General features: G+C 36.7%; 1 protein-coding gene across 1 annotated transcript in view; it reads left to right on the top strand.

The window, feature by feature from the left end:
- The window catches only part of ITGA8 (integrin subunit alpha 8), a 120,569-nt gene that overhangs the window by 8,633 nt on the left and 88,832 nt on the right, over positions 1-23,104 (top strand). The window contains exons 3-13 of the mRNA XM_032113233.1: positions 2,833-2,933; positions 5,493-5,616; positions 7,054-7,115; positions 8,057-8,102; positions 9,063-9,188; positions 10,355-10,399; positions 11,829-11,872; positions 12,840-12,896; positions 13,083-13,135; positions 18,594-18,799; positions 20,950-21,141. Coding sequence (XP_031969124.1) covers positions 2,833-2,933; positions 5,493-5,616; positions 7,054-7,115; positions 8,057-8,102; positions 9,063-9,188; positions 10,355-10,399; positions 11,829-11,872; positions 12,840-12,896; positions 13,083-13,135; positions 18,594-18,799; positions 20,950-21,141 — 1,056 coding nt within the window. The remainder of the gene's footprint in view (positions 1-2,832; positions 2,934-5,492; positions 5,617-7,053; positions 7,116-8,056; positions 8,103-9,062; positions 9,189-10,354; positions 10,400-11,828; positions 11,873-12,839; positions 12,897-13,082; positions 13,136-18,593; positions 18,800-20,949; positions 21,142-23,104) is intronic.

Raw genomic sequence — 23,104 nt, 5'->3', positions numbered from 1 at the left:
TCAGGCACTCCTTGAACCTCTCTGTGGACAGGCTCAGGCGTTGTGTGCCCAGGCCAGCTGCTGCCTTGTACTCTTGCTATCCTTGCACTAGTGTCACATAACATGATACAAGATAGCCTGGACTCCTTCCTAGAAGGGGCCAGGCATTCTCCTCCAGAAGAGAAGATGGTATTTGAATGCAAAAATTCACACCAAGTTTTCACTGCTCACAAAAATATGGCTGTGGGTAAGTATAGACTTAGCCTGTGGGCCTCAGATGCCCATAAATAGCACAAAGAGAGATATTTCCCTGTCATATAATGGTGTTATCAGGATACAGGCATGCTACTTTTTGAAATGCTTAGATAATGCTGTTTTGAGGAACATACAGATTTTTTTTTTTAATTGAATTGGAATTTATCTGGGTAAATTAATAGCTTTTATCTGAGTAATCTAAGCTGGTCATCCATGGCTATCTACAGTTAGTTAAAAAAAGGTACCTTTAGGCCATGATTCTTCTGACCTTCTCAGAGTTTTGCTTTAGGAGGAGAAGAACAGGCTTAGATCATGTGCTCAGATGTAAGTGGATGACTCGCTCAGAAGTGGACAATTGCAGCAGGGTACAGTAATGACACCTTGTGTCTATTCAGACAAGTTAGTTGCGTATGGAGCTTTATTTTGCCAAAGTTACATGGGAAGCAGTAGCTGTTTTATAGCATTCTGAAATACTGATCAGTTGTCACATCCAAAAGACTAAACTGTATTTTAAGGCACAACCTCAGAAACTGGGAATATGACTCCATAGGTCTAGCAAGGATGCTGAACAAAAGTGATCAGAAAATTTCTATCAAAAGAGATTTATCTGGGGAAAAAACTATTTGTTAATTTGCGTGTCTGTAATATTTTTCAAATTATTTTATAATGAAAATCCCATGCCACATGATGAAGGATTCCTTCTATGCCATATGCCACTAAATGGGGTGGGATTCTGTGTGTGTGTGTGTGTACAGTTCTTGCAGATTTACTGGTAAATTCAGCTGTGGTTTTATAAATCCTGCAAATGGTTGTCCAAGTTTTAAAATTTAATTTCTTTTCAAATGTTGGTATGCTTTGCCAGTAGACAAGTATGTTGTTTTGATTGAAAATGTAAGCTCCTTTTAAGTTAGAATACTGGTCACAAGTATCCTCAGAGCCAGGCTAGCATTGGCTGCTGTAAGCTGGCCGTGGCTGATTTTCAAGCTTCAAAAGTTTTGTTTCTATCAAGATCCCATCTGTGGACATTGATCATGTTCAGATCTGCTGGAGCATTAAAAAAAGAAACCTTTAAAGTCTGAAAGGGTCTGGCTTCACTGGAAAAAATAATTGAAAGTAGTGTTGCCAACAACTAGGTAGAAGCTGGCAGCTCCTACGATGCTCTGTCAAATACGTTGTCTCTCACATCCACACAAGTTTAGGCCTAACTTCAATAAAATATGTTTTTAAACTTACTATTTTTAGAGTAATTTTAAATTATACTTCCTGAATTTTTAAGAGCTAAATATTCCTGAAATTTATCTCCCTAAGCATGGACTTCAATAGTAGCTTCTGTAATTGGCACAGCACAGAAGCAAATACTTGTATGAAGGAAGATGTTTCCTCAGAGACTTTCAAACTTTAAAAGATTCGTTCTCATTCAATTTTCCCTCATGTTTATTAGGAAAAAATACAGAGATATAGTACCCTTGTTCTCCAGGTATGATGCATTTTTCTTTCTAATTTGGTTTACAACATTTATGAGGTTACCATAAGCTGAATTCAGTGGTGAGCTAACATCCTAGAAAACGTTCAGGTATCTCTTGTATTCCTGCTGGGCAAATCCCAAGTAGTGATAACTTTTTAAAATGTTGACTGTATTTTTTCTCAGTTATTTAAAAATGTATGTAAATCCACAGAATATAGTCTGACACTGCTTTTTTTTTTTTAACATTCCAAGGTAAACAGTGTATGGTTTTATTTTCACTTAGAGTGACTAAAAAGGGTTGATTCTTCAGAAATCCCTCCTGATAGGAACCAGAAACAAACATAAGGGAATGCCGATACAAGGGAGAAGGAGTAATGCCTTGCTTATGTATAAATTGAAAAGTTCATTAGGAATGACTGGTAAGGGAAGAGCATAGCTCATGAACATATGGGAAATCAGTTTACTTCAGAGAACAGAGGGTGAAAGGAGGGGATGTCTGCTTTTTATTAAAACCTGAAATGCATTGTAATTGGCCTGAATCCTTGCCCGGATGGCTTCTCTTCTGCTGACATCTGCAAGAGTGTATATAAAGCAACATTAAGAAGCTGTCCCTTGTGACAGTGTGTACACATGTAATTCTGTTAAAAACTAAGTCCTTTGCTATCTGTAGTGTTGGTCCTTGAATAAGCATGCTGAGAAATGTCATTTGTTTGACAAAAACTAATCATGGAACATGCTTTTTACATGGAAAGTTTCTACCACATCTGAGAAAACTTTTTAGGGCTTTTCACCTATTTTTGTAGATTCTTGTTCATTCTTCATCATAAATTCCAAGTAAACTTTTCTCTTTTTTTGGCAGGGGGAAACACAGCATTTCTTATTCCAGCCGAGTGTATTTTTTTTTTCCTAAAGTTTAAGTGTAATTATTTTGAATTTTAATGTGTGAATTTAAGCTGGTTTCTACTGACCAGTGAAAAGGTTAATTGACACCAGAAAGCCCATTGCCTGTTAAACGGGTTGGATGATGACAAGTGGGTTCAATGTAATATATCCATTAATCTCTTCACTTGTATAGCTCACAGGGTAATACTGTTAAAAATAAGCTGTCAACATACTGCTTCTTTCTTTGTCAGACAACAGGAAAATTAAAGTCAATGGCACCAGGGAACCTATTGAGTTTAAGACAAATCAGTGGTTTGGGGCAACAGTCAAAGCTCATAAAGAAAAAGTTGTGGTAAGTCTTATGCATTTGATATTCATTTGGAGAAAATGTTTATTTTTCTCAAATGTATATATTTAATAGCTGTCTATGTGTACATTATGGAAATAACTCTCTGATTATTGCATGAATTATAAAACACATGATATATATAATTCAAAAAATGAAAGCAGCCTATAAAATCAGGTTCAACTAATCAAGTGAAGATGATCCCACTGCCATGTGAAAACAGCAGAACATCATATTGTTGTGGAAGTGAATGGTGATATTTTTTTAACAGATAATGGACATATTTCAGAGATAACACAGGAACTGATAGCTCTGTGCTCTAAAGTATTTTGTATTATGAAGATATGTATTTAACATGTGGAATATTAAATACAGAATGTAGTGGAATTGCATGTACTTGAATGTAGTGAAATGTTATGAAAACCAAGAACCTCTGTTGATGTTCAGTTAGGAAAACACTTGCCTCTTTTGTCACATTTACATTGTTTTGAGCAGCTGTGTTATAGTCATGGTAAAACAGCTGCAAAAAAAAAGCTGATAAAAACAGCTGATAAAAAAGCTCCAAATAAAGATGGCTGTCAAAATGCAATATCTGCTTTCCAGTTTCACTGAACATTTTACCTGTATTGATAGAGGCCTCCAGCAGTGGGCAGGTGGTAAAGTGCTGGTGATGCTGCTTTTACACAGAGATTTTATATTTCCATTTGCATTAAGGTTTACATTAAAAACAGCACTGAAGTAATTGTGATAAGAATAATTGGTTTGTTCATTATCTTTATTAGTTTTTACAATTACGAAACAAAAATTTACCTTGGAATTTGATTAAAACTTCCAATTATTACTTAAAAAGTAGTCATAAGGGAGGAAGTATTGAAAGGAAATGCATTCATTTATATTGTAACACTTGTGGTTAACCTACAGAAGGATTTTGAAATGAAATAGGTAGTGAATAAACATCCCCCTATTCTTTTACAGAGTTAAGTAAACATAAAAATTCTAAAAATAGGTGAACATTTTTCATTCTCTCTACTAAATAATTTGCAAATTTAAAGTACTTCTTTACCACTATTTGTTAAATCTTAAATCTTAAAAAAAACGACATCTCCAACAGATCTACTCTCCAACAGGTGTGCTGTGTCCATATTGATCAAACTTTTCTTTATTTGGGGTAACTATTCTCAGAATCTGAAACTGAGATAGAGTCAACACTTTTCAGGCAAAAATTTGGACAGCAAAGCTGGAAGACTTTATATGTTAAGGTTTGTAGGCTGAAAGAGGAGAAAAAGAAAATGTCATCAAACTGTCAGGAACTTGTTTTTTAAGCTACGAATGTAATAGTAAACTTCGTTAAGTCAATGCTTATGATTATATTGAGTTCTTGTTTCAATCCATTTGGCTTGATGTCAGATGTATCAGATGTACCTAAAATCACCCCCACAGGACACATGCTCCTCTTTGCTGCACTCTGGTTTTGCTCTCCGTTTTAGTATGCAGTTTTCTAGGCAGGGGCCTGTGAAGAGTCCCTGTTCTTTAAGCCATTGCTCCAGAAGCTCTGACCTTTGTGGTAAGCGGTGAGTAGCATTGTGGTTCATAGAGCTGGTACTGATTGCAGAACAGAAGCTAATACAATATTGTAAATAACAGCAACACCTTGCCAGAGGTAGACAGGTTTGTCATTGAAAAAGTAGGACAAGATAGGACGTGAATGAAGGATTTATTTGTATCTTACAGAGGCAAGGTTGCAGGGAGAGGTGGTGTCTTCACCCTCCCAGGCAATGAAGATTTTCAGGGAAACTGTGAGGAATGACTTGCAGACCTGATAGTTTATCGTTCTTATTTTTCTAATTATCTGGATTACCTTAAAAAAAGATAATGTTTCTCTCTACACAAGTTGTGTATCTTTTATCTTTACACTGTCGTGTTTGTAACACTACTGCCATTACATAGAAGATTAAATATCTAGCCAAAACTTCCTTAGCAGAAAGCTATTCACTCAGACTGTTGAATGCATTATAACTGTATCCTATCTAGGAATATTTGAAGCAGGGGGTTATAAGAAGGCAGACACTCTGATGATTGTTATGGACAGTATGATACAACATCCTGACAAATCTCCTGCTAAGTGGAGTCAGTTCTGCTGCTACACCTATTATCTTAAGACATAGCAGGACAGAACTGGGACTGCCTTCAGCTACATATATGTGATATGCATCTTAAATTACAGGATCAGCTCCTGTGCAATGAGCAGTAATAGAGGAAACATATTACTTGTGAAGCAAACTTAGAGGGTATTTGTAACATTGCTTAAATATGACTTGTAGTCCCTGACAGATACCAGCTGCCAAGGGGCTATAAGTGAAACATCAGTGTGCTTTTCAGGTTATAATGAAATTAGATAAAGCAGTGGTCCTGCATTTTCTTCTGTCAGTATCTTGTGATCATTGCTATATGAATGATACAACACCAGAGAATCCTTGAACACAGTCTATTAAAAGTGACATTTGCTAGATGCAAGAGTGTGTGAAAGGTATGTGTGTTTTCTGTTTTGTGTCTCTGTTTCTATAGGCTTGCGCTCCTTTGTATCATTGGAGAACCCTTAAAGACAGCCCTGAGAAGGACCCTGTTGGCACCTGCTATGTAGCAATTCAGAACTTCAGTGCCTATGCTGAATATTCACCTTGTCGCAACAGTGAGTATTAATATGAACAGTTCTGTGTTGAAGGAATCGATTTTGCACTCAATGTTTTCATTCTTTCAGTCTTCACACAATTTCGTTTTGGCTGAATGAAGGATACTATACGTTATGGCATTGAATGAGGGTGTAAAGAAAAATCAATATTAAACTATATGCCTGCAATTGGATGCTTTATTGTATAATTAATTGAAAGAGGAGAAACTAAGTAAATTGTGTGCAGTTATAGTAATGAGCAATAATTGGTTCAATTTTTATGGCTTTAATATGTAGCAAACAGATCTAGATAAGAACCAGATGGCATATTAAACCAATTATTTGTACTTACACCGAGTATAAATGTCTCATCACAAGATCACAATTTGAAGATCAGACCCTGCATAGAAACACACAAGCCTGTATCACCACTCATGCCAGCATCATCCCCAAGAGCTCATTTGTGAAGAACTTTCAGCCCAGAAGAAAGCCATGCACATTAGCACTGCTGTTCCACACTCTTCTCTGTGCTGTTCTGAAGGTGTAGTAGCGACCTCAGGGCCTTGCTTCTTGGGGAATAGAGATAAACCACATGTATATTTAGAACCAGGTTCAGCTACCTAGAGGTCTACAGAAAATACCACAGATTAGATTATTATAGGGCATTCATCTTGCTCAGCATTCTATGCCTGTTGTAGTAGGGCTCTAAATGCAGTTGTGTTGTGTCTTCCTTTTAAAGCCTCATCCTTGTCCCTGCATGGACAGGTACAGAAAGAAGCTGAATCTGTAAGAAATGGTGACCTTAAGATCTGTTTTATTTACTTACTGATGTCTCTCTGGGCAAAGGCTTACATCATTTGAAAAGAGAGTTCAAGTGGCCATTCCTACTGTCAGTTTCCTAATCCTGCAGTCTTCTGGCTCTCTGGCACACATAGAATTGCCATAAGATGCATCCCCAACACACTTTGCACTATTATATAAGGATTTGGAGAATAGAAATAAAAGTAGTCAGAAACAGGAAGGTTGGTTTTCCCTGTACCCATCCTGACCCTTCCACTGTGTCAACGTTTTTTGAGAATGCTTTAGTAAACACTTATTTTTGTATTTATAACAGATCAGACTGTGGTGAGCATTCTACAGTCTTGTAGAGTTTTTTGCTTTTTTATCTCCAGCTAAATTAAAACTGAATCCCTGATATTTGTTTCAAGGGTCCTTTCTTGGCAGTAAGAGGAGAAAGTCCCAAGTAGGAGGTCCTATTTTTCAAAATCTTCACAAGGGACTGCATGTTCAGGGTCCTGTAGAATGTTTTGATTTGCTGTTCTTCTTCTAAAAAAGAATACATATTTTCACATATATTGGCAGTTTTGCTTTTCATAGCCTTATAGCTCCAGGGGTGTCTGTGTTATCTTCCACATGCACTGTGAAATGAATAAAATGCTTCTACCTTCATAATTGCAGGCAATGCAGATCCTGAAGGACAAGGCTTTTGTCAAGCAGGTTTCAGCTTAGATTTTTACAAGGTGAGATTCTGCTTCTGAAGTATTTTGACCGAATTTCATTGTGATATATCCCCATGGTTCAAGTGCTGTCTCTGTGATCATGAGTTTATCCCCATGCTGTTGCGTGCGGAAAGTTTTTTGAAGTTGTTGCAAGTTCTTTCCTCCTTTTCAAGCTTCAAACTTTCATTAATAAAAATAAATACTCAATCAGCACCTGTTCATCTCTTTGCAGCATTCCAATCTGACTCAGTCTATCTTAACAGATAATTAGGCAAAAACTTCTGTGTGCTTCTATCTTATTCTGTCCCACTTAAAATGCTTTACTTGACTTTCAGGAAGCAGTGGGGCAGGTACCAACTAGTTTTAAAAAGTTAAAATAGCCTTTATAAGGGTACTTTTGGTGGCGGACTAGTCATTGGGTAAAACCATTGTCATGTGCGGGTGAAAGTACTTAACGCAAAGAACTAGATTTTTCTTAAATGCCAAGAGGGTCCAGAAACAATGTTACAGGACAAAGGATAAACTTTGCATGGTTGTTATTATCTGTGCCATTTTTACAACACCAGGACCTCAGGTAACTTTGACCATTGCCATTGTTTTGAGCATTCTGCAGCTGCGTTATGTAATTCTCTATAAAACATTACTATTGTTTCGTTGAACGTGAGCACCCTCTTTTCTGTTAACTTTGTTTTGTTACGAATAAGTGGCAATTTTTGAAGTGTTAGGTTAGAGGCAAAATAAATGGCTTTCATTCAAGTGAAGATATTTAGGGTGATTTCAACTTCTTTTAACTGTCGATTTTCCTGGACATCCACGCACCTACATCCTTTCCTTGAACATGGCTATTCTCCATTATCATGATTCTGATATTATTTTGGTCATTTACATTGTTTTTTCCCATGCATGCTGAATTTTGTTGTCTCCTTTTCCTGTGTAATTTTATTTAATTCTGCTTTTTGTAGAATGGAGACCTGATAGTAGGCGGGCCTGGTAGTTTTTATTGGCAAGGTATGTTCATCTGGCTGGTTAACTGGATCTAAGAAGTGAAGCAGAAAGTATCACTGTTCTAGATTTCCACTGTTTTGTCAGTTTAAGATAACAAGTGTCTGATCTTATTTTCAACAAATGTAAATCAAAATAATTGCTTAACAAGCAACTGAGCATAAAAATAAGCCGTGAAAATCCAGGATGTAGGTTGTCTAGGAAGTTAAACAAATACAAATAACTGGTTTTATGTTGGCATTTTGTATATTTGTCATTTAATTAATAAGTTGAATTTTTCCGTAGAAATACTGCAGGTTTAAAAATTGCTAATATTTGTACAGCAAATGTACAGTTTTAAAAGTTTTTGTTACTGTTTGTTTCTGAACACCAACTTTTATAGCTATCTGCATGTATTTTAAGTTCATTTGTGGCATCACTGTAGGTTCCAAGATGTAGTTTCTCACACAGATAAACCCTGAAGTGGTTTCAGTAAAGGGTTAAGAGGTTATTTTTGTTTTAACTTGTTCTTACATGTATTATAGAGCTGATTCCCAGCCTCTGCCTACCAGCTTGCCCACTGTCAGCCTCTTTGATGTGTGTTTTTTCATTGCTTTTAAAGGAGAAGGTCTGATTGATTGTGATTGTAGCGAATTCACAGCTTTGAATTCTCCATTGAGAAATTGTTTTAATTGATCTACTACGTTTATACAGTGCAGTGACTTTAGTTTGAATTAGCACATTGAAATGGGTCTGGAGATGTTTTGGTAATGGTTCAATAGAGATTCAGTGCCTTGTTGTATTGATTTATGTGTACTCTTGAGACTTTCAGGGTAGTAATGGAGAAAGCTTGAGAGAATTTATCTACTCTTTGCATCTGTGCTGTGTTAGCGTCCTTTCTGCTCTGTTTTGGTGTTCTGCTAGCCCTGTTTATAGAATCTGGCCCTCTTTTAGGTGCCTTTCATTTATGAAGCTGTTTGAATCCAGGTCAGGTAATCACTGCAAGTATTGCGGACATCATTGCAAATTATTCCTTCAAGGATATTCTGAGGAAACTGGCACGAGAGAAGCAAACAGGAGTGGCACCACCCTCATATGATGACAATTACATGGGTAAGCTGAATTCCATATGAGTTAACAATATGTTCTAAAAGCATGAGTCTTATATAAACATGAAAACAAGCCCTACATTACTATTGTCCCAATTGTGAGAGGATTTGAACATGTTTTGCCTTAAGCACAACAGCAAATCGGTAGTTTGCTGGTTACTTCAGTGAGATTATTAACATTCTTGAAATGATGTGCAGCAATAGGGTTTGAAAGTTGAGATCTTAAATGGCTTGTTAGGGTTCTTATTATTTGATTTTAAATAATTAAAGCAGAAGTACAAAATTTTCCCATTTATGGATTTTTTCATTGCAAGATGATGGATTGAACTTAATGTAATTAAAAGACAATTTCAGTTTTTATTAGATAAATTAAAATTCAGTTCTGTGGTGTTTTGTACAGTACTACACAAATACCCAATTTATTCTCACTGATATTTAAAAGATACAATTGAAGTAAGCAATAACAAAAGTCAATTTGAAGATATTATGTAATTAATAGAAAAAAGGCTCCTTATCTACTTTTAATTAGTACAGATCTCTAAGAATTTTCATGATACTCATGTCTCTGCATGTAGGGCAGGTTTTTCTTCACATAGTTAGAGAAAAGATTCAGTGGAATTTGAAAGCTAAGACATGTCCTTGCACTGTTGTCCATAGATCTGAAATTAAAGTCCCTGACACAATCCAAAAGTCTTTTTTACTGTTGCAATAGTAGCTATCTCACAGGTTTACTAAAGCTCCAAGAGGTGCTTTACTGCATCTTTGGCAATCTGTTTTCCATATAAAGCTCAACCAGGACACGCACATTACAGTACAATAATGAAGACCTAAATTGTATTCATAACTATTAGGGCAAAACACCATAGTACCTGCTGTTTTTTTCAGATAAATTAGTAAGTATTAATGATTTAGAAGCTCATTTTTGGAGAGGAAGGATCAATTTCTTATACATTCAGACCTACCATTAATTTAGTCATAATAATGTGATAAACAATTTTCCTTTTTCCACACAGTTTTAGCATACCAATGTTAGAAGACTTGCATTCAGAGAATCCATTGAAAAGACAAATCTGATGGTTCTTGCATATTTTTTGAAAGAAATTGTTTATCAAGTTTTATTGTTGTTTGTTTGGTTTGTTTGTTTTAATCTGTAATTAATTGTTTAAACAGGATACTCAGTGACTGCTGGGGAATTTACTGGGGATTCTGAACAAGGTAAGAACCTATGTACTTGAATGAAAACCATATGGCCATGCACTTACTAAATTCTTCATTTTGGGTCTCTGCACAGGAACATACCTATTATACATTTGAAACACTGGTGAGACTTAAGCTATCTATACTCAGTATTCTCAGTTATTTCCTTAGACAGTGTAACATAACAGAATTAAACACAAAAGTCGGAATTCCTTAAGGGATGGCTTTCTTGAGGGGCTGAACAGCTCTGTGGTCCAGACTCACAAAGCCAATAGAGACATAGTACATTTCCACAAGTAAACCCAGTTCTCCAGAACTGCTGCTGCTTAATCCCTCTGAAGTTAAAGTTGCCTGTCCTGCATTATGAAGAGTTCAAAAAATAAATAAAAAACCACACAGTTTGGAGCCAAACACTGTGATGTGTAAAAAGAGGTACAGCCGGTAAGGGAAGGCTACATTTTTTGCTTCTTTTTTAGTGCATACTCAAGGTTTTATAATGAGTGATCTTTGAATCAGTATGTCATGTGAATGACTGGCACAAAAATATTGCATAGTTAGCTGAATTGAGATTCATCCTGTGTCATGTTCAGGCCTTCATTAGTACTTCCATTTCCTCTTGACCAAACACATTCAATCAGAGGGGAATATATGATCCCAGTGAGGAACAGAGGAAGGCTAGGTCACTACAAGCAGGTGGCTGAGGTGCTCTGTTATCTGAAGTTCCTGCTGCTGTCTACTGATGTGGATATCCTAATGAGGGAAAGTTTAGACCGTAAGACTGCAGGCTGGGACTTAGCTTTTTCCTTCTTTTTTTTTTTTACTCATTTGTTCTACTAGTTGTTTAAGATTTCACCATTGGGCAAAATTACTCCTAGAAGGCAGCTAGGTCTAATGTTTGGTGTTCTTACTCAGTGGATCCCTCCAACACCACTCACAGAAATTTTCTTGTAATGCAGACTGTGCAGAACTTGTCAAGGATTTACATGGCATCAAGTGAAATAATGGATGAGACAAATTGTTGGAAGGCACAAAGAAAAGAAGTATTTGTAAGAACAGTTCTATTTAGCTTCTGTGCTCTAGTATGCGATGCCATAACTAATTCTGGCTCCATCAATCCACAGCTGTCAGGTAGCAAGCTGAATTGTACCAAGAACTTTATTATACTGTGCTATGCTAAGCAATGCTAAACAGAAAGAGATCCATGGATCGATGTATTCAAAAGTCAGAGTGTAACGTTTTGTGCAGGTAAATGCACTGAATGAATGCTATAGTCTTATGAAATAATGGCTTGAAGTGATTTACAGGTCTTTCTGATACAGGTGACAAATCAAAATCCTAAGGGCTTTGACATATATATATCAAGGAAGGTTTAAGTGGCAGGGCATACATGTTGCATGCACCACTCAGATTGCAAAGCCAGTTAACTGTTGATCATTTATCCTTTCAGAGCTGGTTGCTGGAGTCCCAAGGGGAGCACAGAACTTCGGCTATGTATGTACCTTCATTTTATAATTTTTATAATGAGAACTCCATTAAGCTATTTGTAAGGTTAAACGCTCCATTATATTTTCTGTCTCTTTCATACAAAACTTTCAAATCAGAGAAAACTGCCACTGACTTTCACCCTCAGGCTATCTGGGTGGGTTGAAATGCCTTACTGGTTTGGGTTTTGAATAGTAAGCACTTAGTCCCTTCTGACGTCTGTTTTCAATAGGCAGTCACAATTACAATTACATGCTCTGAGTCTGCCTAGTATCCCTGTACCCACCGTGTTATCAGACCTAAGCTCACTCATAGGTTAGCATATTTTTGTGCAGTGCTGTGTCCATGGTGCAGAGGAGTCCAAGTTCAGATTATTCATACCCAGTGTTTACTTTCAGTGCTGTAAGTGTGTACACTGAAATCCAGATGTAAAGAGCCATGATATGCAGTTAGAAGTGAGGGAGAAAACAATATACATTTGTGGATACAGCTTATAATTTGTAGGAAAAACATTCCACAACTAACCTGACTGCGAAAAGAGATCCCAGCCACAGACACATTCACTAGTTTTGTGGACCCCAAATTCCTTGTGTCTCTGGAACTCATTTTTAAAATTTTTTAGGAAAAAGTTGTGTATGTATACATATATATATGTATGTATATACTTCTTTATGTTTTAAGTTCATGTTTTCATGCCTAGTCACTGATTAGCTGATAGTCTGTGATTTGCTGCTGTTCAGTGTCCAGCAAGGAAGGGAAATACTTTTCCTTATTTTTTTATGGGGAACCTGAGAGTCATGAAATCTTAGCAATTTGTTCAAGATCATACAGGAAAACTGTGGTGAGACAGAAAAATAATTGTTTTTTTCATGGCCACTTAGACGATCTTTCAGTGTGTGGACCATTCTTTTGCAGTGATGTCATGCTGTAGCATCTGCGTGTGTGCTTGAAACTTTCCTTATTGTTCTGTTACCAGGTCTCAATTATTAATTCTTCTGACTTGACCTTTATCCAGAATTTCACTGGTGAACAGGTAATGTCAAGCAACTATGTGATGAAATATTGTATCTCTAGAGCATGTTGTTTCATTAACATAGTTTCAAGAATACATAAAATATTCTTTTGTATTGATGACCATAAAAAAAAAGAGGATTATCAGTAAAAAACCTTTACACTTGATATCAGATATGAAAGCCTATCTGTTGTTCTTTATTTTCAGATGGCGTCTTATTTTGGGTACACAGTTGCAGTATCTGATGTTAACAATGATGGGTAGGTTACCACGTATATTCGGCTCCACTGAACACTGATAGAAGCAATGCCTGATACTTATTTATAAATGTAGATTTTCAGGTGCTTCATACCTCAAAATGCTTTTCTTGGCTCTCTGCTTTTCTAATTTTAATTGTTCACGTAGGCTTATCTTTGTGCAGTCACAGTGGCATGAGTATTTGCAGGCCTAGTTTGGGTGAGTTTATGTTCCCAAATATTTATTGAAAGCAGTGTTTCAGAGGAGTGTCCAGAGTCCTAGAAAAGAGATCTAGGTAGAAAAACAGTGAATAAACAGCACTAGCTACCACTGGGATGAGATAGGTGAAAGTCAGAAGTTAATTCTCCCATTCTCACATACAGGTAAGTCTTCTCATCCATAGCTTCACTTCTCAATTTTAACAGCCTTCCAATGTCATCAGCTCTTCTTTCTTCATTCCAGCACCTGCTGGTTGGCCATCCATTTTTATCACCCAAGGGCCAACAAGTGTCTATGTCCAATAGTTATGGCAGGCATTGTGTGTGTCAGAGGGAGAATGATGCTCCGCTCCCAGGGTCATGATGCTTGGGGATCATATCCCTAAGATACTTGGGGGTTTCAGGCTCTGTTGAACAAAACTTTCAAGTCATGTAAATTCTGATTAAATATTTTAGGAGAAGAGGACTTTAGTCAGAGAATATTGATAGTAGCTATCTAGCAAGGACATAAAAATCCCTGAATCTCGCAGCCTTGGAAGTCTGCACAAAGATGAGCCAGGATGATATTTAGAGATGCAGTGTACTCTTCCTTATTGCAAAATGTCTCAGATATGTCTACTTTGTATTTTTTTCTTGTAATCATTTCTTATTAGGTGCTTAAACATAGTGCATTAAATAGTCATTGCTTCTTATTAGTGACTGGTGACCCTTTAAAGACTGAGGAATACAAGAGAAGAGAAAAGTAACAAGGTGGTAAAGTGTTAATGCAGTTACAAAACAAAAGAACAACAACAAAACAGAAGCTTCAACAGTTTCCATGGTGGGTTCATAGTACTCAAATCTTTCCAAGTTTCTGAGATCAGATTTTGGCATAGTATCACAGCTTTTGAAAATTTCTGGTTTTACGATAAACAGAATCAGAATTAATTTAGTCCTACTGATGTATTACAAATGTGAAAGGGTGGAGAAACATTAATCTAAGGTGTAATAGACACTCATTAGACTTTCAGGGAACTTATTATTTAACTTCTCACTGAACCAAACTATTTCCTGTGCAGGTTATTTCCTGTTAACCATAGGGTTACTTGGCAGGTCTCATATTTTCTGTGTACCTCTAAAACCACTGTTTATGTCAATAATATAATCAAAGTGCTGTTGAGGCCTGTGTGGTCTCCCAGTCTATATCTTAAAAGAAATCTAAAGACTCTTCCTGAGATCCAAACATCCCACAGAAAACAAAACACAAAAAGCTCTACTTGATAAACATGTCTGATTAGATATGTAGTCTGTCTTCGCTGGTTTGCATATATAGTCAATAGAAATATTTATCTGAAAGGAAGAGTGAAAGGGAGGAAAAAAGCAAGAGGGAAATTAACACTTCAGACTTGCTTAGGCATTTTATTCAGATAAAGATAAGGAGGTGGTGATGTCCTTATCAGTATGAGAAACCTGATTAAGTTATTTGCTGAAAAAATTAATACACGATTATTAGGAATGGTGCTTTGCTATAATAAGACTCATGATACGGCTCAAAGATTAGGCTTATTTTAGGAAAAAAGCTCTGTAGACCTAGCCCAGCAGTTCTGTGGGTATTCCAAAGTGACTCGTGCAGTTTTATCTGTACCACATCAGGATTGTAGGCAGAACAGGGAAATTGAGGGTATGGTTTGAACTACCCTTTAGTTGCCCATTGCTAATAATAAGAAATCCACAATGAAACTTAACAAATCAAGCTTTGCCATCAACTTACAGGCTACATTCCTAGTAAAGAGAGAAAAAGAGAACACTTTCAATTTAGGCTGGAAACAGTCCGGTAAAAATAGTGAAATAAGCTGTTTACTGGGTTTTTTATTTGGCCTTTTTCAAAGCTTTCCATAGTCATACTTTGACCTCTTGACATTTCCCATATTCCTGCTTTTTATTAGTCTGCAGGATACAAAGGAATGGCACACAGTCTCAGCAGGTGGTCAGCTTTGTGCTTTTTAACGATTTTTTTTTTAATCAGAAGGGAAGTAATACTGACTGGCTACTTTTCTGTGTTGGAGAAAAAATTAATATATCATTTATGTTAACTCTAGCATCTTAGTGCAGTAATGAAATCTAATGAACCAGTTCAAAGTACTGCTGCAAATTGAACTGCATTTCATGGTTTAATATTACTGTCCACGGGCTTTTGCTTTTATTTACTCCTACAGCTTTTTAGAAGCAATCACATCGAACTGAATTTGACTCAGAATTCTCAATTTTGTAAATACAAACTCCTACAATTTAAAAGACCAATTGAAATATCCTCCTTCACCAACAAAAATGCATAATACTAATCACATAGGTACTTAGAACCCAACAAGTACACACCCCTCCCATGCCCCCTTCACTGCTTGTTACCTAAATAATCAAATTGTAGAAGCTGGGAGGCAAAACTGAGTATAAAGTATGGTAAACAGCAATTGTTTGCTTATTTTACCCACTTGAAGAGGAACCAGAAAAAAGTAAATGAGGATCAGAGAGAGTTGGGTAGCTAACAAATCCTTCCTTTCTAGCTATAGTACACTGCTGTGACAGCACAAAATCCCCAAACTCTAATCCCTAACTTCTAGATTTGCCTAAGGGAGAGCTCCCTCTTGCAGAGGACTTGCTGAAGCTGTGTGCTTTAACCTACAGAGCTCAGCTCTGAAAGAGAAGGGGAAAAATTTCAGAGGGTGAGGAAAGGAAGGCTTTGGTGGGGGCTGTATATGTGAAGACCTGGAGGGAAGGCAAACTAAGTGCTGTGAGTGTTCCAGGTGGCTCTGCTGCCCATAACCAGTTTAGAAATAGGTCAGTGTATTAGATGACTGCCTTTCTTCCACCTGTTCCTCAGCACATCAGAAGATGAGCCATCTTAGCTACTGGATTCTGGTCCCAGCTCCCTGGACTGTTGATGCATTTTACACAGTTATTGTCATTTATTTTAGCAAAGTTGAAATTTTACGAGAAAAATAACCCAGCACTGTGCACTTCTAGCTGAGATGCTATGCTCCCTGTTGAACAAGCTCCAGCTCCTGTCTGCTTGCTTTCTGTCTCACCTGGTCAATCTTGTGTTCTAGGTTAAGCTTCTGCTTAGAGAATTTTAGTACACGATAGATAGTCTGCCTCTCTCTTTTCACCATTTTAGGCACTCTAATTGCTCTATGGACCAGGGTTTTAAAGGTATCTGGGTATCTCTTTAATTTACATCAATATACTGGGAGCTTTCTGACTCTCAGTGATTTGGTTCCTTATCACCTCAAAAGATATCTTCCTTCAGTCTTAAAATTGCTCATTTGTGAAACATTCAAGGGAGCCAAGCTCATCTTTTATTTCATGGTTTCTACAGCACTTAACTCTATGGGGTCCCAATGTACTAGGAGTATCTGGACTGTGAGGTACTAAAATAGTAATTAATGATAGTGCTACTGTGTAATGCTTTTAGTACATGGCATATGTAAAATAACTTTTTTTTAAAAGAGCATTCATAATTTGTTTTCGTTGTTGCTTTTGTTTCATGGCAACCATTTCAGCTGATATTCTGTCCTAACCACAAACAACTTCCATTAGTAGAGGAGAACTTTTGATGTGTAGTGTGAAAGGAAAATCCCACCTTTTATATCAAGTCAGCATCTGCTTCCTTCCTTTTTTAGTTATTTATGCCACAGGGTATAATCTAACATAAAAAATAGGACAGCTATAGCAAACTGACCTGACATTTGGAATTACACTTTCCTTTATGGAAACATACTATAAAACTTCGTAGAAAAATAACAGTCCTAGAAGTATTTTGTCACAACTTACAGAATGTGTAAGTTCTACAAGGTAATTAATTTTTTTTTCTAGATGACATATTCTGTGCTAAATTCTATGCTATATATCTTAGAATCATAATATGTATCTATGGTAAAATAGTAACTGAGGTACTGCTGAATCATACAGATTTTTTTTCTATAAGGATTGGGAAAAACAATGTAGTGCAATTTTACTATTTGGTTTGCTAATAGATAAACCCCCATATTGGAAATAAGATGAATTGAGAATAGAAAGTTTTCTGTGAGTTTTCCAAAGTTTTAAAAAACCTTCACATTAGAGCAAGAGAATATGTTTTCCAAATTAAATATTGTGGGATCAAGTAGTCCTAGTTATTTGCAGTAACAGACTTATTTAATACAGATGATCAATGTCTACTGAATATAATGCACATTATTTTATTACATGGCCTTGAGCAACCTTCAGCAGTTAATCTGATACTATCGTTTCATATCTCAGAATAATCCATTAAGAATACTTCTGCTTGTTATGAGTCTGTCAATCACACTTGTTTTTATTCTTCACAGTTTATAAAAGGGTCTTTTTATTCCCTCTAAATAAATGTTGGTAACATGTTTTGAAACATGACTATTTAGAACAACAACATGCAAAATATGCATTGATTAGTCTGTGTTCTTTTACTGATTCACCTTGGAGTACCGTAATGGACAGAAAGTCTTTTCCCTCTAAGCATCTTATTTTTGTGATTTGATTATGTCCTTTCTCTTTAATACTCCGTACAGAAAATTATATGAGCACTGCACCTACCTGTGTACCTAATACTGAACAGAAGTGTTTTCAGAAATAGAGCTTTGGCTTTGTCTCCCAGCTTCTATTTGAAGAAGTGATGAGGCATTCTCATTCAATTGATGCTCTACTTGTGTTTCATGTATGTTACTCAAAAATCTACTGTAAAGTGGCAGGGTTTTTTTTCTTTTGGTCTCTTACTGATGTAGAAGTTGCAAAAACTAGAATTTATACTAAAATTTGTCTCTCGCTAGAACTGTTAGCAGAACAGATCTAGAGAATTTGTTCTAGTAACATAGATTCCCTCTTAGTTAGATTCCTGACTTCAGCATCATTAATTGCAAAGTGTAAGTTTTCAGTGTCTATTGTGGGCATAAACTGAAGTGCAAGAAATTCCATTTAAACGTAGAAAGAAACATTTTTGCTGTGATGATGATCAGACACTGGAAGTAGTTGCCCAGAGAGGTTGCGGAGTCTCCATGTGTGAAGATAGTCCAAACTGAACTGGGTATAGCTATGGACAGCCTTCCCTAATTGACCATGCTTTGACCAAGTGTTTGGGCTAGGACTCCAGAAGTGCCTTCTTACCTCAGTTAGTCTGACTGTATAATAATTATCAGCTTCCTGTTTAGAAAATGTATAAACTGTGTTGTTTACACTCAGTCTCTCAGTGACACTGGTTTTTGTTTGACTGTTCCAGTTTAGATGATATCTTAGTTGGTGCCCCTCTTTTTATGGAACGAGAATTTGAGAGCAAGCCTAAAGAAGTTGGGCAAGTTTATCTGTACCTGCAAGAAAGTGCATTCCTCTTCCAAGATGCACAAATTCTGACAGGCACTGAAGTGTTTGGTAGATTTGGCAGTGCAATCACACACCTCGGAGATCTCAATCAAGACGGATATAATGGTAATTTGTATGTAATGTATTATATATCTGTTTAACATTCAAATTAAAAATGCCTAAACAGCAAATATCAAGTGTCTGTGCAGTGCTGGGAAAGGCTTTTTAACAGGTAACCGTCTTTGAAATTCATGAGAATTTACACTAATGCTAATGAAACTGATATTGAGACCCAAATCATGAAAAACTGACCGATAAGTCATATAGACTACAGTGTGATTTTTTTACTAAATATTAGTATGTTTAGTTGAATAAAAATATCTTTGTTTTATAACTATAATAACATTTCATTACTTAGTTAAGATGTTTAATTTTTTTGAAAGCAGAATTCTCTCCTCAAATGCTTGGAAGAATTTGATAATTGAATGAGGCCTGAGTACATGGAGTATTTTGTCAGCATGAAAGAATTGAGCAAGTACAGAAGTACTATTTTGGAATCAGCCTTCCACTGGTACTTAAGTACTAAAAGACACAGGTGCATAATGGGTTCTTTCTCAAATGCTTATAGCACATGCACACAACAAAATGTTCATGTAAGTTAACTGGCAGCCTACATTCAAGAAAACAGTACAACTAACTGCTTGATTACCTGAGATAGCTAGAATACCTTGAGCACCTTGAGCTCCTTGACATGGTCAGTAGCACCTTGGTTTTCCCTACATGCATTTCCTTACTTCTTATTTCCAGGATGTTAGGGATCTTCAAAGCAGGTACCTCTGCATCTAAAACACCTGTGTTTTAGATGCAGGTATCTCTACATCTAAAACTTTCTCCTGGAGGAGCTGTTTTGCACAGTAGCCTTTGAAATAGTTGTCCCACTGAGTGGACTTTGCTCCTCCTTAACTTGAGGGCTGTTTTTCACAATGTTCTAGCCACTAGATTCTAGGGCAGTGTCCTCATTGTGTGGCTGCTGTGCAAGGGATTAGTCATGTCAGGAGTCATAGAATTGCATTGGGGTTCTGAGTGCACAAAGTATGAATAACATCCTGTGGGTAGAAGCTATTGGATTGTGACTGTTGAGAGTACCCTCACTGGCTTGTCCTGGAATCCCACCATAGAGTTCAGCACAACTGAACGTCATGGTGGAGAATTCCTGTTTCCTACCAGTGAGCAACAGCAGATACCCTCAGCTACTCTGGGCAGGCAGTATTTGTCTCCCTTCTCTCCAGAATTCAGATGAGGCAGGCAGGAGACATTTCTGCTTTTGTCTGTCACTGTAGAAAGACTAAGGATACTCTAGAGCCAAAGTCTTCTGCGTCGTAACTGAATATGAGCTTTGGTGCACGTCTGCCTTTAGAGTGAAGCTACAGAGTCCAGGTGCTCAATTCAAGAGTAATAAAGAAGTCCAGCACCAGCTCCTAGATCAGAACCCAAAAATGAGAGCTATAGATACATACCCTCTGTTGTTTCCTATTGGCTAGCTCAGCTAGTACAGCTGTTGAATCTCAATCTAGACATGACTGTCTCCACATCCCATGCACAGAAACGAAGAAGAGCACTGTAAGTTCTGCTTCTTGGATATGGCACCTCATTTTTAAGGATTGAAGTGTTTAATTCCATAGTGCGTAAGACCTCCTGCGAAATTCCTGACTTGGTACTATTCCTATTTCTCAATAAGATGATGAATTGGTATAGATGAAAACATGATATTCCATTGTTCTCCTTTGCATTCTAAAGTGTTAGATGTTTGAGGGGTTGAAGTTTTTTGTCTATGTAGAATATGTTATCTGGAAAAAGAAAATTAGTTTTACCTAACAGCTGCTCCTTATTATCTAGGTGATAGAGGAAATCAAGGAAAATTTGTGGCTGTTTAAAAATATGAAAGTAGAAGCAGGCATTCCTTAGATCTTGGTTTATTAAAGCTAATTAACTGCCTTGGAAATATGTAGAGGAATCCAATGTGGACTGGCTATTTAGTATAATTCAATAACCTCTTCATAGGATTATTTTATAAGCTTTTGTCATGAAAGTTTGACACAGAAAAGACACTGCAAACATCTTGTATATTTGCCTTTAAACTAGAATTCATTGAGAAGTAAAGAATGTTGACGTTCTTGCATGTTTGTAGCAGAAGCCATTTGTGTCTGTTTTCCTGCAGGGAATTAATTTATAATTGTGTCCATTCTTTTTATTTATTTATTTATTTTTCACTGCAGACATTGCTATTGGTGCACCATTTGCAGGAGAAGACAGACGAGGGAAAGTGCTCATTTACAATGGATACAGTAATGGGTTAAACCCTACCCCTTCCCAGGTTCTCAATGGAGCCTGGGCCTCACAGTCCATGCCTTCGGGATTTGGCTTCACTCTAAGAGGAGACTCAGATGTAGACAAGAATGATTACCCAGGTAAGATTTTTGCTTTAGAAAGGGAATTTCATACTTCCATTCTCTGGTAAATGCATCTTGCCTAAACTGCTCCTTTTGGAAGGCAGAGGTCAGAATAAAGGATAGACATTTCTGGGCAGTTCTGGTTTGCTTTCCCGAGGGTTAAAATCAGACAAAACAAATACTCCCTTTCCTGTCAAAAGACATGATCAGAAAGTCAAGAAAGGGCTTAAATAGTTGTATTAACATAAAGCAAGTGAAGTTTACAATAAAAAGCTTAACCCTTTCCCCCCACTTCCAAAAATTGAATGGTCTCAGCTTATTGAACTTGTAAGGCCTCCTTCATCCTGGCGTTCTTTCTTAATTAAAAACATGTTGCATTGTAGAAGAAGGGATTGATCTGGTTGTGTTGCTAAGTTGTTTTTTGCTGACCAAAGAGACACTGAGCTATATATAGTTAATGGCTTTGATTGCATTACAGAAAAGCAGAGAGAATGCAAATTGCTTAAAGCAGCTATTTTATTTGAGCCTTTTCATCCCTTTAATGTTTTCATTTTGCTATATGGACTCTTCCTTTTTAGGTTAGCTTTGATTCTTCCTAATGAGTTTACCTGACATATATTTACATTTATCAAGTTTGTAACTTTAGTTAAGTTTCTCAGTGAAATGTTTATTTTTTAAAGAAAATTTTTCCTACCATCTAAGTAGCCTGAATGTAAGTGTACTTGTATGTACTCTCTCTCTGAAAGCAAATCTGTTCTGTTTCTTTTCATCACAATTCAGAAGCCTTAGCAAGGGTGTGCAGTAAAACGTCATATTTTGTAATTGTGAAGGGTTCATCCACAGTAAAATGCTAACAGTCTGTGCTTCCCTGACTTACTATGAAATCACTCTTGTTAGCCTGGGTTATTTCAAGGCTAGAGTTCTTAAAAGTTGTATTATTTCAAAGTGAAAATTGTAATTTTTCAAAGGGACAAAAATAAGATCTTACACCTTTTTGTGATGGATTGTAAAAACCTTGAAAGAGGTGTCTTTCAAAAAGCAGAAGGGAATTTCTGAGAAGGGGTGTTTACAATAGAAATTACAGTTTTACAAACAGAAAAGCTGTAATACAGTGAGGCTATCATGAGACAAAAGTAAGAGGATTTTTGGCACTTGAGAGAAGAAAGGGCTTTTAGACACTGTTCTGACTTTTTGTTTGCATATTGTTGATGTTGCTATTAATAGTCTTTCATTGTCCCTGACTAATGAGGTTCTCTTGGACAGCCGAGCTCTTTATTAAAGTTTCAGCATTTAAACATTTGCTAAGGCACTAACAAGGCCCCCAGCAAAACCAAAGAAAACAGGATATTGCATTCCTGACATTTCTAAGATTGAAAAGATAGAGGGAAGGGAGAGATTCTTTAACTCATATAGAGAAGAAAGAAGAGTGGAAGTCTCACTGCTGTATTAGCATACTTTATGTGGAGCATCTTTTAAGCTAATTTGTGGAAAGTTTGGGTGATGAGTGTCGGTCTTTCTAAATGTGTACTGAGGAATTGTACTGTAATTGTAAGTTCTCTGCTTGCCATTGTGGCCTCCACCATGCATCTTACTTGCAGAATTTCACATTGTGTTATCAGCTCCCTATGTGTTAGATACTTTATTACAGGAATTACCTAATTTAAAAAAAACAAAACAAAAGAAATACCACCCTGAGTTTACTGTAACTAGCTTTTCCCTCCATCCCTCAGTTGAATATCTGAATGAGCAGTCCACAATACTGGTGAAAATCTCTCTGAAAATGAGAAGGAAAACCCCTTACTATCAGTAAACCACCTCTTCCTTAATTCATGAAGATTTGGAGCACCAAAACAGAGCTGTAAAAATACTGCAAACATGGCATGGTGCTAGCACAAAAATAGAGTGCCTTCCTATGGGAAAAAGGGGGAAAAAAAAGAAAGGAAATAATACAGGGAAATGCGAGCCTAGGACAAACACACTG

Source organism: Corvus moneduloides, chromosome 1, assembly GCF_009650955.1.
Source record: "Corvus moneduloides isolate bCorMon1 chromosome 1, bCorMon1.pri, whole genome shotgun sequence".
NCBI lineage: Eukaryota > Metazoa > Chordata > Aves > Passeriformes > Corvidae > Corvus > Corvus moneduloides.
The sequence above is the reverse complement of the archived record's forward strand: the minus strand, read 5'-3'. Positions and strand labels throughout refer to the sequence as shown.